At 43.5% G+C, this 18,762-nt stretch overlaps 1 protein-coding gene across 1 annotated transcript in view; it reads left to right on the top strand.

The window, feature by feature from the left end:
• The first annotated feature begins 3,279 nt into the window (after positions 1-3,279).
• The window catches only part of HADH (hydroxyacyl-CoA dehydrogenase), a 45,841-nt gene continuing 30,358 nt past the window's right edge, over positions 3,280-18,762 (top strand). The window contains exon 1 of the mRNA XM_038581946.1: positions 3,280-3,516. Within this exon, the coding sequence (XP_038437874.1) occupies positions 3,385-3,516 (132 nt within the window). The 5' untranslated portion in view covers positions 3,280-3,384. The remainder of the gene's footprint in view (positions 3,517-18,762) is intronic.

Genomic DNA, 18,762 nt, shown 5'->3' with positions numbered 1-18,762 from the left:
TGGGCTCCACACTGAGCTTGAAAGCTGCTTGGGTTTCCTCTCTCTCCCTCTCCCTCTGTCCTTTGCTTGCTCTCCCTCTCTCTCTCTCTCTCTCAAAAAAAAAAAAAAAAGATAAAGCAAATATATAAAATATTTACAATATGTAAATTCGGGTAAAGGTTATATGAGTTTCTTTGCATTATTCTTATTCTTGTGATTTTTCTATGAGTTTGCAATTATTTCTAAGTAAACCTTGAAAAAAATTTAAATGTCACTGTAACCATGACTCTTATAAAAAGATCTACCCTGCTCTGGCCTCTGCTACCTTCTAATCTCATCTCTATGTTCATACTACGTTAATTGTATTTCCAGACCACTTTCTCTTTTCCTTTCCTTCACAATCTAGAGATAAATTTTTCTCTCTGAAATATCCTTATAACTCTTCTTCTGCTGGATAACCTTCTACACAGCCTCACTACTCTGCTATAATATCTCTATCATGATGAAGTGGTTTAGGACACTGGTGAAGAGCGAAAACTGGTTAGCGAAGAGTCTAGCAAATTGAGTATTCATTAAGTATGTTAGCTGTTACCCCTGAGAGACCGCCCCCCCCTCCTCCAAGCTAACCTCCTCTATGGTCCCTTGAATTCCCCCATGGAGAGCACTCACAACACTGCTTCATGAGTCACTTCCATCTTTATTTCTCCTACTATATAAGGAGCCTTTGAAAGGCAGAGACCACATTCTAGTTGCCTCTGAGTTTTTCAGCACCTAGAATCAGATGTTTCTTGATCACATAAAGCAATGAAGAACTTACTTATTATTTCTAAAATCACTCATTTTACTTTTGAAAATAGTCACTGTCAGCCTTGTGAAGTCTATATATCTGATTCTTTTTTTAAAAAAAGATTTATTTATTTATGATAGACATAGAGGGAGAGAGAGGCAGAGACACAGGAGGAGGGAGAAGCAGGCTCCATGCCGGGAGCCTGATGTGGGACTCGATCCCGGGACTCCAGGATCGCATCCTGGGCCAAAGGCAGGCGCCAAACTGCTGAGCCACCCAGGGATCCCCTATATATCTGATTCTGAAAATGTCTGAGAATTAGAGTTAGCTAAAATAGCCTTGAACTTATTTATAAATAAACTGACAATTGGAATCTTTATGAAAGATAATTTAGAAGTTAGGAGAAATAACTTTGGTTTTTTATGGCTCGAATTTAAGGTACCCGTGGAGAGAGAGAAGGAAATAGATGAATTTAGAATGTTGGGGCTAGGACTTAGCAGTTTGGTCTTTATCCTGTGGATAAAGTTTTTAAAAGGAGAGGAGTACAGTGATCTAGCACCAGGGGCACTAAGAAGGATGGAATTATGAAAAAAGGCCTTGAGATCTGAGTGGGTTCAGATCTGAGCCTGGCTTGTTTTTAGATGAATTATATTTAATAAACGATTTTGACCACTCAGAATCTTGGCTTCCTCACCCTCAGAGGAGGAGAGCAGTGGAATCTTAGGGTTGTTAGGAAGACAGGCAAAACAGCACAGTAGTCAAGAACCTGAGCCCTGAAAACAGACTGTCATAGGTGAAAGGCCAAGGCCACAGTTGGGAAAAGCCTTGCAATCTTGGTAAAAGAAGAGTGATTCTACTGTAACTGTCATTTGATCAGGACTGGGCTGGAGTGGGGGCCGGGTATGGTGGCCCTTCAGCTTGAAAAGACTGTAAACTGGGGATAGACTCTCAGTATGGAACAGCTGGAAAGGTATCCAACCATTTCTTTTGATAGACAAGGACACCAGAGCCCAGAGAGAACAAGTGCTGCAAAGGTCATACTGTACACAGGCGACAGAGCCAGGACACCTTACTCTCGTGGCTGTGCTCCTGTCTTTACATCACACCTTCAGATAATACGGACAGCCTCATGGCAGTGGCTATTCTTTCCAGGGGAAAACAGATCTGAAAATGTAGCATACTCAGGCACTATTTTACATTACAAACGTTTTAATTAAAAAGTGTTTCTTGTGACAACACTAAATATGTTTGGATGTTTGGCCTTGCATCAGACACAACTTGTAAGTGAGAACAGAAAAGCAAAATCCACCTAACGAATCATCCATGCATGCATCCTTCTAGCTTCACTTCTAACCATACCTAATTCCTCTGTTTTCCCCAGGCAATATTTTCTTCTGTTTCTACCTTTGCATGTGCTGCTTCCTCTGCCTAGAATTCTCTGTGCTTCATTGTTCTGCAAGTTACTAGGTTTCTTTATGTAATCTTTTTTTTTTTTTCCAGGTCTAGTCCCATTGGCTTTTGTATTTGCTACATTCTAGCACTCAACGGGACTTGAGTTGTTCAGATATAACACCGTCTCCTTAACCAAGTAGTGATCCTAGTATTGCTCCAAGCCTGACAGCGCTGAGCAACAGCGCTTCTCCCCTATTTTTACAGAATCAGATATAAAAATGAGATCAAAGCAAAAGAATGGTGAACACAGGATTCGCTATGTGGGTTACTTCCGCTAGGAGAGGCCAACTTTTGTTCGGATGGTGTGTTTGGGGGTTCTTATTATAATATTCTATATTACTAAAGTAGAGTAACCAGAAATTATTCACACGAATGGGAAGATTGAGCTAATTGGTATCCAAATCTTCCATTATTTGGAAATACATTCTTTCCCCATGCTTTCCATATTTACATGTAACTTCACAACGTCTGCTTTTTGACCTTCCACGGTCCACTTCCACCGCACCGATGGGTGTCTGACGTTGCAATGGGAGGTCAACTCCCTTTTCCTCCCGCGGGCCTGCTCTCTGCATTGGAACTCGCGGGCCGTTAGACGTTTGTTTTGGGTGTGAGCAGTCCGTTTCTCCGTTTTAGCAGAAACAATCAATGCTCAGCACATTAAAATAATCCCTACAGCCAAATAGCACGTATTCATTCAGCGCCGCAATATGCACGAGCATCAAAGGCGAGGATTTAACCAGGCGGCCGCACGTACTGGGTCTCAGCAGCGGCTGCAGACTCTCCCGAGGAGAGGCCCGCAGGGCGCGAGGGCCCAGGCCCCGCCCCCGCCCCGCCCCGCCCCGCCCCCGCGCTCAGCCCACCTCCCGGGCCCCGCCCCCCGCCGCCGCGACCACGCCCCCTTCCCCGCCCGTAGGTGTAGCCGCGCCAGACCACGTGGGCCCGGAAGCCGCGCTCGGACGTTCGAACGCGGTCCCCGGCGGGCGCGGGCCAATGGGCGGGGCGCACCTCGAGTCTCCACCCCCGCCGTCCGTGACGTCACCGAGCGCGCGGGCGCGCGGGGCGGAGGGGCGGGCCGGGCCTCCGCCCCCAGAGGTCAGCTCCCTGCTAGTCCCTGCGCCGCGGAGAGCTCCGCTGGGTCTCGTCGTCGCCGCCTTTGTGTGCGCAGCATGGCTTTCGTTACCCGCCAGTTCGTGCGCTCCGTGTCCTCCTCGTCCACTGCCTCGGCCTCGGCGAAGAAGATCATCGTCAAGCACGTGACGGTTATCGGCGGCGGGCTGATGGGCGCCGGCATCGCCCAGGTGAGCCGCCGGGCGGCCGGCGTACCCGGCTCGAGGTCGCTGCGCGCGGCTGGGGCGGGCGCTGGCCAGCAGACGGGCGGCGCGGGCGCCGGGGCAAAGGCCACCCGCCCCTCGCGGCGCGGTTGAAAAGCCGCGAGTCTGGGCCTGAGTCTCGTCCGCCCCCCCCAAGAACCCGTGTTCTTGGCTTGAGCCCCAGCCCCCTGGTCTCTGGCTCCGCACTTCGGGAGCGGGCGGTGCAGGCGCAGAGGATACTGAGGAGTAACGTGCGCGCTCGCCGCTCGGCTGAGACCGAGTTTGCTTCCAGAGGCCTGGACTGCGATCAGTTAGTTTTGTTTCTGCTAGTTTGGTATGAGTCTTTGTCCGAGCTGTTTGCTGCTCTCCTAAACGAGCTCTCTTTCCCGCCCCCGTCTTGTGTTTCCTTTTGCTTGTGGGTTGGCAAGAAGAAAAATAGTCCTCGTTTTGGTAGCACTTTGTAAAGTTACCGAGTTGGAGCTTGCGAGGCCCTGGAACGGCTCCCGCTGCGAGCGCCTTGGCTGGGCAACTTTGACCTATTCCCCTCTGTGCAGAAAACAGCGCGGTTTAAGGTCTGGGAGTGTGGGAGTAAGGTGGCTGAGAGCCCAGGAGGAGGCTCTGAGCTCGTTGTTCATCTTCAGGACCCTGCCCTTGTGCCACCTGAGCTGGGCTACGGAGTCGGTTGTGCAACTGATTATCTGGATACTGTGATACTTGTATTTTTATTTATTTATTTATTTTCAGCGGTTACCTTCCCGGTCGTATTGGACGACTGTGATTTTCTTTTTTATTTTATTTTTTTATTTATTTATGATAGTCACACAGAGAGAGAGAGAGGCAGAGACACAGGCAGAGGGAGGAGCAGGCTCCATGCACCGGGAGCCCGACGTGGGATTCGATCCCGGGTCTCCAGGATCGCGCCCTGGGCCAAAGGCAGGTGCCAAACCGCTGCGCCACCCAGGGATCCCCTGACTGTGATTTTCTTAGCTGATTTTATTCTTAGCGTTTCAGCCCTTTGCAACTTACGTTGTTGAGACGGGAGGCGGTTATAAACAAGTGTTTCTTAAGAGAGTACTCTAGGGCAGTGGCTACAATCAAGAACGTTTAATTTTTTTCAGTGTCTGTTTGCAGCCAAATCCACACTTCTGTGCTTGCTTTTTATTTATTTATTTATTTATTTTTAAAGATTTTATTTATTTATTCATGAGAGACAGAGAGAGAGAAGCAGAGGCACAGGCAGAGGGAGAAACAGGCTCCATGCTGGGAGCCCGACGTGGGACGCGATCCCGGGACTCTAGGATCACGCCCTGGGCCGAAGGCAGGTGCTAAACCACTGAGCCACCCAGGGATACCCCTATGCTTGCTTTTTAAAGAAATCTTTTGGGGCGCCTGGGTGGTTCAGGGGGTTAAGTCTGACTCTTGAGTTCAGTGCAGGTCATGATCTTGGGGTTGTGGGGTCCAGCCCCGCCTTGCACTGAGTGAAGAGCCTGCTTAGGATTCTCTCCCTCTCTCCCTCTCTCTCTCTCTCTCAAAAACAAACAAAAACTTTTATTACTGTCTTAATTCTCCCTGCCTGCATGTTTTTTGCAGCATATTAATTGCATTTTCTCTTAAAATTAGTATTTAAACAATTTTTTTAAAGATTTTATATATTTATTCACAAGAGACACACAGAGAGAGAGAGAGGCAGAGACACAGGCAGAGGGAGAAGCGGGCTCCATGCAGGGAGCCTGACGCGGGACTCAATCCCGCATCTCCAGGATCACGCCCTGGGCTAAAGGCGGCGCTAAGCCACTGAGCCACCAGGGCTGCCCCAAATTAGTATTTTTTAAATATTTTTTTTAATTTTTTACTTATTTATGATAGTCACACAGAGAGAGGCAGAGACATAGGCAGAGGGAGAAGCAGGCTCCATGCACCGGGAGCCCAACGTGGGATTTGATCCTGGGTCTCCAGGATGGCGCCCTGGGTCAAAGGCAGGCGCCAAACCGCTGCGCCACCCAGGGATCCCCAAATTAGTATTTTTAAAAAATATTTTTATTCATCTGACTTCTGACAGTCTCTCATTTCTATCTTCTGAGATCATGTTTTTGGCCATACATTGATTGCCCTTTTTGTTGTGTGGATGCCCTGGCTGCTAGATTATGGTTTCCTGTAACCTGTGTTACATCTGAAGAGGAGTAAGTCCCTTTAACCTGAAAGTTCCACATATTAGACTACATGATACTCAGAGCTTAGCTTGGGCACACTTACATACTTCCTGCTCCACCAGACTCTCCCAAGGCTATGAGAGCAAGATTTATTCTAGGCAAATGTAAAATAATGCACTGGTTTAAAAACACTTAAACAACATCTTGGTGACAAGTTATTAGGGCTTTAAGCCTCCAGTAACAATATAGGAAATGAACAGTACCTTGAAGTCATCAATGGAAGAGGATTAGGAGTGGTGTGAAAAGCATTGCCTCAACTTTTGTACAAAGTCGGATTGCTTCCAGTGTCTGGAAGGCTGCAACCATTATTGGGATACCATGAAAAAGGGTGTTATGTTGCATGAAAAAGCACAGAGGTAGCACCTAAAATGATGGGTATGGTAATGGTGCGTTCACTTGAGAAAGGAGTGGGGAGAAATGACTGACATTGGTGGGAACACATACTTGGGGGTCCAATCCTTGAGTAGTTGGAGCAGGGAGTGCCTTTTCAAAGTTGAGGGGGAAGAGTGTTATTTACCCCTCTGGTTGGAAACATAATGGAATTGTCATTCTGAAAGTTGATAAAGACCAGAACTCTAGGGTAGCTGGCTGGCTCATTCAGAGGAGCCTGTGACTCTTGATCTTGGGTTTGTGAGTTCGAGCCCCATATTGGTTGTGAGGCCCAGGGGAAAAAAATAAAAGACCAGAAATCTAAGTAGTGAACTTTCATAAGGAACACAGTTCCATTCTCACATGGTTTTAAAGAGCCTCACCAACTTCAGGTGACAACTTTAATCCTGGGGAGGGAAACCGTGCTTTCCTGTAGAACATCTCTGTGTGCCACTGTCAGCCAGTTGGTTGGGTTCACTGATGTTTTGGGATGGTTTAGCTGATCTGTTTTTGCATTTCACCCTGAAGCATGCAATTCTAGCAGTATCACTTCATTCTTTGTGCCCCTTAATCTACGGTTTTTGGCATAGGGTAAAGTTATTTTGCTTATTGAGTGCCACTGATGAATAAGTTGATGTGTTTTGAACATAGATTGGCTCCAGTTCATTATGGGGAATTGGATGATTTTTATGTTGGCTCTGCTTCATATGCTGGCTCTGTTAACATGGGAAAGTTACTTAACTGGCTCTGTTAACATATGAAATTTACTTAACCTATGGCTTCAGTTTACTTATTTCTAAAGTTGGACTAAGTACTAGTGTGGTAGGAGTATGGAGAGGATTGAATGAATTAGTATATGTCAGGCACTTAGCACAGTGTCTGACACCGAATAAGAGCTCACAAAATGTTCTCTGCCCTTACAATTATTATCTTCATTGCAGTAATCCTTGTCCATTTGTCCTCCTCCCCTGGTCTCCACACCTAACTCTGATTGTTGCTGCAGAGGTGGGACTGTAATATTTAGATGGAGAATACTGGTCATGATTTTGTTGCAACATGTTTTTTTTTTTATTTTTATTTTTTTAATATATTTTTTTCAATTTTTATTTATTTATGATAGTCACAGAGAGAGAGAGAGAGAGACAGAGAGGCAGAGACACAGGCCAAGGGAGAAGCAGGCTCCATGCACCGGGAGCCCGATGTGGGATTCGATCCCGGGTCCCCAGGATCGCGCCCTGGGCCAAAGGCAGGCGCCAAACTGCTGCGCCACCCAGGGATCCCTGTTGCAACATGTTTAATCTTGAACACAAATGCCAGTTGATACTGTGCTTTGTTTGCTCATGGATCTCTGAAAAGAAGGAAGGCACCTTTTATCCTCGCCCTCCCCACCCCCAACCCGTCATAAATCCTCAGTGAAGCCTTAAAAACACAAGCACAAACTAGCATCTAAGCTATGCATTTATCTTCACTCTTCTGAACTCTTTCTGAGGTAGTTTTAATTTTATTCAGGGTGTAGCTCTATTTACAATTTTAATTTTTTGTAAAATTAATCATTTTGCCATATGTTCCAATTCATGCTGAGTGGGATAAAAAAAATTTTTTTTTGAATATGTTTTTTGGGAGCCTGACACATTTCTCAAGCAATTTAGCAGTTTCAGATAAGTGAGGTTTGTGCTTCATTACATTTGATCAGAGCACAGGCCATTTGTACATTTGTATTCTCTAAGAGCATCTACTTTGCCTGTCATTTTTTTGTTTGTTTAAAATTAAAAAAAAAAAATCCCTTAGACTGCAGGTTAATATTTAGTAAGGTTAACTTGTGTGTTTATCCATTACAGACTTTTGACATGGTTCTGATTACCAACTTAGCTTTGACCAGATACTTAGGCCAGCAAAGAAGCTTATAGCATTAAATGACCCTTGAGGAAGGGCAGGTTGTTTTTTGTTCTGTAAAGGAGGGGAGAAAAGGAAGAAAAGTACTAGCTGTGCATTTCTTCAATTTATTGAAAGATTCCTTTCTGAACTTTGTTTTGTTCGTTGCCTATTTTTTCATCTGAGGAGCCCAGAGAGCCCATAGCTTTCATTAAGTTACTGGGAGTGTGGGGTTGGGGGAAGCCTATGGGCTCCCTGAAAATGGACATTTCAGAAGCTGAATTCCTCAGGGCTCCTGGTACAACCTTCGTTTTAGTGCACTATATTTCTTTGAGGAAATGAGAAAGTTTGCAAGGGGTTCGGGGCCTGATTCTTCTCACCCAAAGCCTTTTTTGTTCCCCTTAAAAAGCAAAAAGGACACATTTCTTCTGGGGAAGGCTCTTTAGACAATTAAAACAAAGTTGGGGTATGGTGGGGGAGAGCATTCTAAGCTACAGATGAATGTTTCCTCAACATCTGTGTTACTTTGTGATGCTTAATAAGGACTCAAGTGGACCTGAGAGTTTTTTTTCCTCCCCAGCCACTCTTCTCTGCCCCCAGTCCTGAGTTTTCTGATATTGAATGAAAGAGTGGTCACCAAAAAAAAAAAAAAAAAAAAAGAGTGGTCACAATTGCCCAATGTTAATGTTGTTTAACTCTATTCTTCTTCTTCTTCTTTTTTTTTTTTTTTGCTACAGTGAATACATCTCTGTTAAACTGTTCTTGAAAACAGTGCAGTGGCCTGGGAAAAGTTTCAGGATCACAGGAGACTGGAACAGTTACCTGGCTGTAAGCTCTCCTTTTGAGTGTTCTTTCTGGAGGGGATGTTTTTTTGTTTTTGTTTTTAAAGATTTTATTTATTTATTTATGAGAGACGCAGAGAGAGAGAGAGAGAGAGAGGCAGAGACACAGAGACACAGGCAGAGGGAGAAGCAGGCTCCATACAGGGAGCTCGATGCGGGACTCGATCCTGGGTCTCCAGGATCACACCCTGGGCTGAAGGTGGTGAGGCACCCGGGCTGCCCGGCGATGTTTTTATTCAGGTTAACTCCCTCCTTAAGGGTATAGGATGCATTCGTCATGAAGCTCTTCCCTCGGTCCCTGTGCTGTTGCTCACTTCTTTGCCGGGCTCTTGTCTGAGCTTCATCCATGTACTGGGACAGCAAAACCAGCCCTTGTCAGCATATTAGTCATTGGGGCTGGAGCTAATGTAGAAGAGGTGGGGCTAATAGACAAAAAAGAATGCTAAAGAATATGTTTGGACATTGTAGAGCAGAAATGGCACCTCAGTCAGGTTTTGGGTGTTCTCTACCATGTCCTAGATCCAGCCTTGCTATTACCTGCCCCTTGTTTGAGTTTTTTTTTTTTTTTAATTTTTATTTATTTATGATAGTCACACACAGAGAGAGAGGGAGGCAGAGACACAGGCAGAGGGAGAAGCAGGCTCCATGCACCGGGAGCCCGACGTGGGATTCGATCCCGGGTCTCCAGGATCGCGCCCTGGGCCAAAGGCAGGCGCCAAACTGCTGCGCCACCCAGGGATCCCTTGCTTGAGTTTCTAATTTCCTTCCCCCACACTTCTGTTTCTCCCCGTATCTGCCTCAGGCACACTCCTCACTGCCTAGCTGTCCTAGGACCACAGGGGGCTTACACTGCTCTTCACCCTGCATCTGCCTGGGGTATATTAACAACGCAATTTCTGGTGAGTGGTGGTGTAACACTTGAAAGTGAGCAGAGTATATGAGGTGCCTCCCAGAGCTTAGCACCCAGCCCTACCTACCTGTCCTTGCTATAGGAACCTTAGGTGAGTCATTTAACCCATCTCTGCCTCTTTTATCTGCAGACAAGGATACTTGCCTCATGGTGCTGTGAGAGCTAAATGCCCAAAGAGCCGAAGAAACCTAACCAGCATGTTCAGTGGGAACTGTTCAGTAAATGTTGCTTTCACATAGACTTGTGAGATCAATCCGGCGATGATTTCTCTAATTCTAGATTCTCTTCACTGTCTTTGAAGAGGTTTGATCCCTGAAGCCGAGGTAACCACAGTTCTGCCCTCACCCCTGGCCTCCACTATGTTGTGGAGAGAAGTGTGGTCTCCCTGGGCAAAGGGGTTTTTACAGGCATCTGCAATCAACAGATAAAAGGTTGACCTTTCCTTAGCTCTAGACTCAAAGTTAGAATCATTCCCTGGTGATCTCTCTTTGGCTGCTCTGATGCCATTTTCTGCCGAGAATAGACTCAAACTCACTTGCCAAGACTTAATTATTTATCATGTTCCCTTCCTTTGTCCCCTCCAGCTTTCCCTGGGACTTTTCCTCCCTCTGTCATTACCACACTTGTTCTTCAGCCACGTATACTCTGAAGATGGGGTCATGGTCAGAATCTCCTCTGTGCCATAAAAGGCTCTGAGGCTTTCCTCTGTGAGGAGTGTTCTTTTCCCTGTGCTCCCCTTTGTAATTCCTGGACCCGGCATTGATACTTGAATTGTTGTGGGAGCCTCTTACTTGGACCTTTTTCAGCAAACCTCCCCCCCAACCCGTCCCCCGCCCCGCCATTGTAGCAAACATTGCCATACTAATCTTCCTAGAGAGCAGTTTGGATTTGGAACTGTCTCTTCTACTCAGAAAGTATTCCTCATGGCAACATCTCAGAGAAATACTTAAATATAACCAAGAGTTTGTTGATGCTAGTGACACGTCCAGTTATACCTTCTTGGGGTTGCTGAGAGATGGGAGGAGAGAGTCCTGGGAGAGGAGTTATTTTTCTCTACATTACCAACTCCAGATGCTTATTGAATTTTCAAAAAAAAAAATTTTCTTTTGACAGACTTCTCATCTGAACATGGAAGTGCATTTCTTTAGCTTTTTAGAAATACTTTTTGAAATATAAAAATCTAAGTAAAAAAAAATTAAGCTAGCTAATGAATTAAACTGTTTTAAGAACAAACCAGCTGGTTATGGTGGCAGTGGTAGTTGAAAGCCTCAACGGAATGCCTTTTTTGATTGTCGAAGTTAGTGAAGACAACAACTGCTGAAGGCAGAGTTGAAGGAATTGCACAATCAGAGATAATCATAAACCCAGAGTTGCCAGCTCTGAGAAACACATCTGATTTATGACTTTTTCCCTCCCTGGATCAAATCATGAGCTCAAGGGCAGACCTTGATGCAAAGAACAGCAACCTCTGGGGTACAGTCAGCGTCATGAGCACTAACTCAGTGCACTTATTCTGGGAATTGGAAGGAAGTCAGAATAGTTTTCTGAGAGAATGTACAGCTGATAACACACAGTCCTCCTGTAGTGTAGGGGCACATGGGACAGCTCACTGTACTAGTTGATGTAGTTCTCACAAATTTACCATTCAGGTTATGTTTCAGAGAAGCTGCTTCAAATCTGGTGATGTGTTTGCAAAAATATATAAATCCAGCATGCTTCTGCTTGGCATGTTTACTTGGCCCTGTGGCCGGAGTACTCAGAGGCTTTTGAAAGTGTGCTATTCACCTGGCCTATTTTTACAGCTCTGAAGCACCCTTGTCTAAAAATATTTCTCCCTGGCTAAGCCTGCCTTCCACCAAGGCTAGGGAAGTCATGGAGCTATGAGGACATAGCCCTCAAATAAATTTTTTCCATTACAGATTGTCCTCAAGGGCTTACAGTGAATGGGTACTGTAATATAACACAAGAGCTTTAAATGGGTTGTTTAAATTGTAGTCACTCAAGGTAAAGTGCCAGAAAGAACTCTCCTTAATATAAAAATAACATGTCTATCGGAGGGGAGAAAAAAGACCTTTTTGTGTTCTGTTTCTCCACTACTATCTCCTTCTCAGAAAGTTGGGACCAACTTGGGTGGTATTGTTGCATTATGCAAGAAGGAATGTGGTGTCTTTGCATCCATGACACATGAAATGCTTTTCTGAGTAAGAGCCTTCGGTAATATAATGATTTTCACACTGAGGGAGGCCCTCAGGCATACGGATGAAAAGAACCCTGGACTTTCAGGAGATCTGATCTCATCTTGGCGTTCCAAGATGCTCAGTCAGTACTTCCTGAGGACCCAGCAGCTAGGTCGGGTCTTGGTGCTCAGTGAACAGAGACGAATGACATTTTTTTGTCAGGAGCCTGCTGTAGGAAAGTAGGGAAGCCAGCGTTGTTGTCTTAACAGTGGTGAGGGTGTACAGGGGTATTGTAGGAGCACCAGAGGGATACCCAGCCCAGGGCCAAAGAAGATCTTGTGGCGTAAGATCTGGAAAAGTAATCTCACTTAGTATCTGTGATATCCAGTACTTGGTATGTGTGATGATACTCAGACTTAGTGAGGAGAGGTTGAGGAGAAGGTGTGGACAGTGCAGAGGCCAGGAGATGAGACAGTAGTAGATGTGGAGGCTATAGGCCTTGCTGTGGTGTTGGGGTGTTAGGCATTAGTGAACAGTGTGTCTGGAGAGGAGGTGAATCTCCATCCTGGAGGGCTTTGCATGCCATACGTAGGAACTTAAGTTTTATTCTTTGGTCACTGGGTTCCATTGAAGAGTTTGATGGAGTAAGTATTATAGACAGAAGTACCTTTCATGCAATTACATTGTGGGTAGATCACTACTGCCTGTATGTGATCTTAAGTGAATAGTTTTTCAACTTTAGTTCTATTTCTTTCCTCAGTAAAATGAAAGTGTTGTGTTGGGTTAGAACAAAGGTATTTTTTTTAATTGTAAATATATACATAACGTGAACTATAATTTTTGCCATTTTTAAATTGCAGGTATTCCCCGCTTTCCAAGAACTTGCTTTACACCACTTTGCTTTTACAAAAGATCTACATTAGTCCCTGTTTTTGGTAATTGAAAAAAACGCATGGTGGATTTTACTTTTATGAAAACAGGTGAAAAGCCAAAAAAGCACTCAGCATTTGTTTGGCAGTGAGCCATTACAGAGGCAACACACACTGTAAACAGCTTCTTCCCTGGGAACTACACTTAGCTTCAAGGCATCACAGCTTTGAACTGTGTCTCTGAGCATCTGTGCTTTATCTAAATTTATTTTGTGTATCCATTGGCAAGATGTGTCCTAAGGTATCAGAAAAGCATAAGAGGGGTTATTTTTTGGGTCTGAGGAGGCTCAAAATTTTTCCATATAAATTAATGGTAATTGCTTCTTTGTTTTACATCATTTTGGCTTACACAAGTTTTCATAAGAGTGCTCTACTTCGAGATAGTATCGCCAGGGAAACCTGTATGCAATTCAATGGGATTTAGATCTCTACAAAAGATGGTTTTGTTGCAAAACCATCACCATCATCTATCTCCAGAGCTCTGCATCTTACAAAACTGAAGTTCTGTACCCACTGAATGATAACTTCTCTTCACCCTTCCCCAGCCCTTAGAACCAGACATCTATTTTCTATCTCTGAATTTGACTGTTCTAGGTACATAAATGGAACCATACAGTATTCTTTTGTGACTAGCTTATGTCACTTAGTATTATATCTTCAAGGTTCATTCATATTGTACCATGTGTCAGAGTTTCCTTCTTTTCTAGGGAATAATAGTTCAGTGGAATATTTTTAAATAGAATAATGTATATACTGTATTTTGTCTATCCATTTATCTGTCTTGGGATACTTGGGTTACTTCCACTTTTTGGTTATTGTGAGTAATGCTGCCGTGAATATAGGTATACTGAGGAATAACAAGGGCTATTGGAAGTCCTTGCTTTCAGTTCTTTTGGGTATATACCTAGAAGTAGAATTGCTGGATAATATGTAATTATCTTTAAATTTTTGAGGAATTGCTATGATGTATTCCACAGCAGCTGCAACATTTTACATTCTCAGCAGTGTGCAAGGGTGCCAGTTTCTCCATATCTTTGCCAATATTTATTTTCTGTTTTGTTTTGTTTTTCTAATAGCCATCCTAATGGATGTGAATAGATTAGAGGTTTTTACACTAAAGACTGATGGACTTTAAGGGTTCTATGAATCTCCTTGGTGGTTCGCAAACTTCCTTTCCCTAACCTCTGTTTTATATATTGCTCTTCTGTATGTATTCCCATAAAGGAGGATTTTATGGTTAAAAAAGTTTGAAAGTCACTACACTGAACGATCTTTAGAGTATCTTTCTGCTCTAAAAATCAATGGTCTTGGTTTCTGTGGCTAATAAACGTGAATAAATGCTTTTGCTGATCCCTGACCTTGCAATAGTTGAGAAGCTAAGGTGCCGTGGTTTGCCCAGTGGGATAAAGGAGAAACCTGTGTTGGAGGGAGTGAGCTTGTGTGTCTGTGGCCATCCTTGACCTGGCTTACACATGTGCCCCTCACAAATGGTCACAAATACTACAGGGTTTGTATGCCTCTAGCCTTGCCTATAGCTTCTTTGATAAAAAGGTACAAGATGTAGTCATATCCTGGAAGAAATTAAGCATAAGTTCATTTTTGAAATCACAGGGTACTCATACTGCACGGCAGTTGTCCTTCAGTTCCCCTTTTGCCTGATATCTTAACCACCGGTGCCAGTAAACAGTTAATGTGCTTGCCAAAATGACAGAGACTGTTGGAGCAGTTTTTCCCCTTGGTAATTGACTAAAGGACTCTGGTATTAGCTCTTTTTGTTGTTATTGTTATTGTACTTTTCAAAGTAGTGTGATTTTTCATAATTCTGAAATAACTTGAAAGTTACATAAAATGTATTCCAGTTTCTAGTTATAATCATGACTGTTTTTCTTTTTCAGGTTTTTTTGAATTCCAGTTAGCATACAGTGTAATATTAGTTTCAGGTGTAGAATTTAGTGATTTGTCACTTACATACAACACCTGATGCCCGTCACAAGTGCCCTCCTTAATAATGATCATGCATCTAACCCATCCCCTGCCACCTCCCCCCAATAACCCTGTTTGTTCTCTATAATTAAGACACTCTTTCCTGGTTTACCTTTCTTCCCCCTCCACCATGTTCAGCTGTTTTGATTTTTAAATTCCACATATGAGTAAAATTATACAATATTTGTCTTTCTCTGACTCATTTTGTTTAGCATTATACTCACTAGCTCCATCTGTCTTTGCAAATGGCAAGATTTCATTCTGTTTTTATGGTTAAGTAATATTCCATTAAACACCCCCCCACACACACACACCCACCCCACTTCTGTCCATTCATCAGTTGATGGAGATTTTGACAATGCTGTTATAAACATTGGTGTGCATTATCTCCCTTTGAATCTGTATTTTTATGTCCTTTGGGTAAATACCTAGTAGTGCAATTGCTGGATCATAGAGTAGTTCTATTTTTTACTTTTGAGGAAACTTCATACTGTTTTCCAAACTGGCTGCACCAGTTTGCATTCCCACCAACAGGGTACAGGAGTTCCCCTTTCTCCAAATCCTTGCCAACATCTGTTGTTTCTTGTGTTAACTTTAGCCACTCTGTATAGTCATGACTTCTTGAGAACTTTGCCTTAAGATAATTTACAAGCTAAGGCTTTTTAGAAAGAAATCTGTCACTCATGTGTTCTTTTCACAAATACTAATAAGTGTCTTGCATGTGCTGGGTATTGGGGAGGGTAAAAGGCAATATGTGGTTGGTGCTCTTGAGGAGCTCATTGTCCAGAGAAGGAAATACAAGCATGAACAACTAATTAATAAAGACAGATAGATTGCCTTATTGTCATATCTGGAATGTGACCTGATACAGATGAAAATTTTGGTTTAAATACCTTAAGGTAAGGGGTGCCTGGGTGGCTCAGTTGTCTCCCTCTCCCTCCACCGCTCCCCCTACTCATGCTCGCTTGTGCACGTGCATGCTCCCTCTAAAATAAGTAAGTAAATCTTAAAAAAATACCTTAAGGTAAGACTTTTAAATATATAAGATATGATCTGATCTATCTGATGCATCTTCTATGGTAAGGAAAAAGGGACATTTAAAAAGTATATGTATAAGGGCATCTGGGTGGCTCAGTCAGTTAAGCATATGACTCTTGATTTTGGTTCAGGTCATGATCTCAGGGTTGTGAGATCAAGCCCCAAGTCTCGCTCCATTCTGGGAGTGGAGCCTGCTTAAGAGTCTCTCCCTCTGCACCTTCCCACCCCTACCCCCAGCTTGCACGCTGTCTCTTAAAAAAAAGAAAAAAAAGGCATATGTATATATTGTACTACGTATGTGTATATGAAATTTATATTTACTGGAAATATTTTTATTTTTTAAAATATTTATTTATTTATTTATTCATTCATTCATTCATTCATTCATTCATTCATGATAGACAGAGAGAGGCAGAGACACAGGAGGAGGGAGAAGCAGGCTCCATGCCGGGAGCCCGACGTGGGACCTGATCCCGGGACTCCAGGATCCTGCCCTGGGCCAAAGGCAGATGCCAAACTGCTGAGCCACCCAGGGATCCCTGGAAATATTTTTAAAAGATTTTTTTTTTATTCAGAGAGAGAGAGAGAGAGAGTGGGTGGAGGGACAGAGAGAATCTCAAGCAGCTCCATGCTAAGCATGGAGCCTGATACGGGTCATAATCTCAAGACCCTGATACCTGAACCGAAATCAGGAGTCAGACACTTAACTGTCTGAGCCACCCAGATGCCCTTACTGGAAATTCTGGTTGGACTACAGATGGAGTGTGCCAGAACCACCCTGTGTTGGTATTGGGGTAACAGCAAATTCAGACTCTGAAGTGGATGATGCAACAGCTCTTTTGAGAAGGTCTCTAGGTATTATGTTGAGATCATCATTAAAAGTTGGTGTTGCTCAACTTTTCCTTATCTAATTTATCTTTTATTTTTCACATTTGGAATTTCTTCCACGTACTGGTTGGTTAGTGACTATTATTCTGAACTATGTGAGATTTTTACAACATAAAATAGCCTATGACCAATTTGTTTTTGATTTATCTGTTGTGTTCATATCCTGATGATTGCATTGCCTTTACAAAACAGAGCAGCAGTTGATAACTGATGGCTTACAGCAGCTCTGTGTTTTTTCATTCAATGTTTGGAGTCCTACATGAAAGATATTTTGTATCTATAAATTAGTAGAAGTGCCAAGAAGGTTAAAGGTTGGGAAAGTTTTCACCAATGGAGAAATAGTCTCTGTGTTGAATTATAAAAGATGATTGGCGTCCCCCAAGTAGTAGTTAGGGAGAGGGGGCATCATGGTGGAGGGAAACACCTGCGCTGGGGTATGAACCAGTGAAATGGTACGGAGGAGGAAGAAGTGTGGTGTGGCTGGAGAAGAGTACAGGTTCAGGTTACTATACTCCAAAGCATTTAGTACTTAGCAGTTATTTAGGGGACAGCCACCATGTGCAAGGTTTGTGATAAATACCGGAAGACATAAAGAAAAAATCAGTTTCTGCCTTAAGGAACTTCAATCCAGGCGTAGAGATTGCTAGACAAAGATCCAAATGACAGTTTACTTTGGTATAAAGTAGTAGAGTAAGACCAGTAAAAATCTAGCTCTGAGGTTTCAAAACAAAAAAGAGCACATTCATTTGGAAAAAGGCTCCATGAAGATGGTAGCATTTGAAGTGGGTCTTGAATAATGGGTAGGATTTTCTTGGACAGTAATTAAGGGTTGAGATTAAGAAAAAAAGTGTTGTAGAGCAAATTGTGACCGACAGAAGAATGGTACCATTAATGAAGGTCAAAGAGAACTGGTTTTAGGGTCAAGATGGTAACTGGGGACAGAATGTTAGTTGTAGGCACAGGTGGAATTATGAGAATGTTTGAGATTCCAGAAGAAAAAGAGAGACAGAAAAAGAATATTGAAAGCAGAACCTTGAAAGATACCTTTGTTTAGAGGCTGAGAAGATTGAGAAGTCAATATGGCCAATAGGAGCAGAGATAAGAAATAGAGAAAGAAATTGAAGAGAGAGTTTAAAAAATAAGCCGTAGTTGGCCGAGTATAGGGCTCTGGAAAAAGTAAAGGATGAAGTCAAAGAACAGATATTGGCTTTAGCAATTAGAAGACCACAGATAAGTTAGCTGTAATTTCGTACAGCAGTGGTGATGGAGGAAACCATACTCCTAGGGTTTAGGAACTGCATGGCTGGAGAGAAGGTGGAAGCACCAAGTGTGGTGACCAGAGTGGCAGCTAACAAGCATCATTGCACTTTCTGTGTGCCCAGCATTGGTCTAAGCACTTGGAATGCATTTGCTTCTTTAATCGTCACGGCAGTCCAGTGAGATGGATACGGTGTTATCCCTCATGACACATCAGGAAACCATAAATAGGCTGAAGAACTTGCCTGAAGTCATGCAGTGAGTGGCTAAGCCAGGATTTAAACCTAGGAAGTCCAGTTCTAAACCTTGTGTTCTGTATGCTGCTCTGACGCCCAGTAGTTGAAGGATTTTGGTGGTGAAGTGAAGGCCAGCATTAGGCAGTTAAGGCAGTTTGCAGGTGCTCCCTCCCCACTTTTTTTTTTTTAAGTTTTATTTATTTATTTTAGAGAGAGTGCAAGAGTGCATGCGTGCACACCCGGGGTGGGGGGGCAGGGAGAATCTCTAGCAGACAGACACCCTGCTGAGCCAGGAGCCCGATGTGGCCTCAGTCCCACAGCCCTGAGATCATGATCTGAGCCAAAACCAAGAGTTGGATGCTTCACTGACTAAGCCTTACTTTCTTTTTAAATGAAGAAAGATCCCAGTCTTTTTGTAAAAATGGAAGGACATAGAAAGGAAAACCTGAAAATGAAAACCAGAAAGGACACAAGTCTTGGGATGAGAAGGTATAAAAACACAAGCAAAATAAAATGATTTACC

This window comes from Canis lupus, chromosome 32 (genome assembly GCF_011100685.1).
Source record: "Canis lupus familiaris isolate Mischka breed German Shepherd chromosome 32, alternate assembly UU_Cfam_GSD_1.0, whole genome shotgun sequence".
In the NCBI taxonomy this organism is placed as follows: Eukaryota; Metazoa; Chordata; class Mammalia; order Carnivora; family Canidae; genus Canis; species Canis lupus.
Note: the sequence above shows the minus strand (reverse complement) of the source record. Positions and strands in the feature narration are given on the sequence as shown.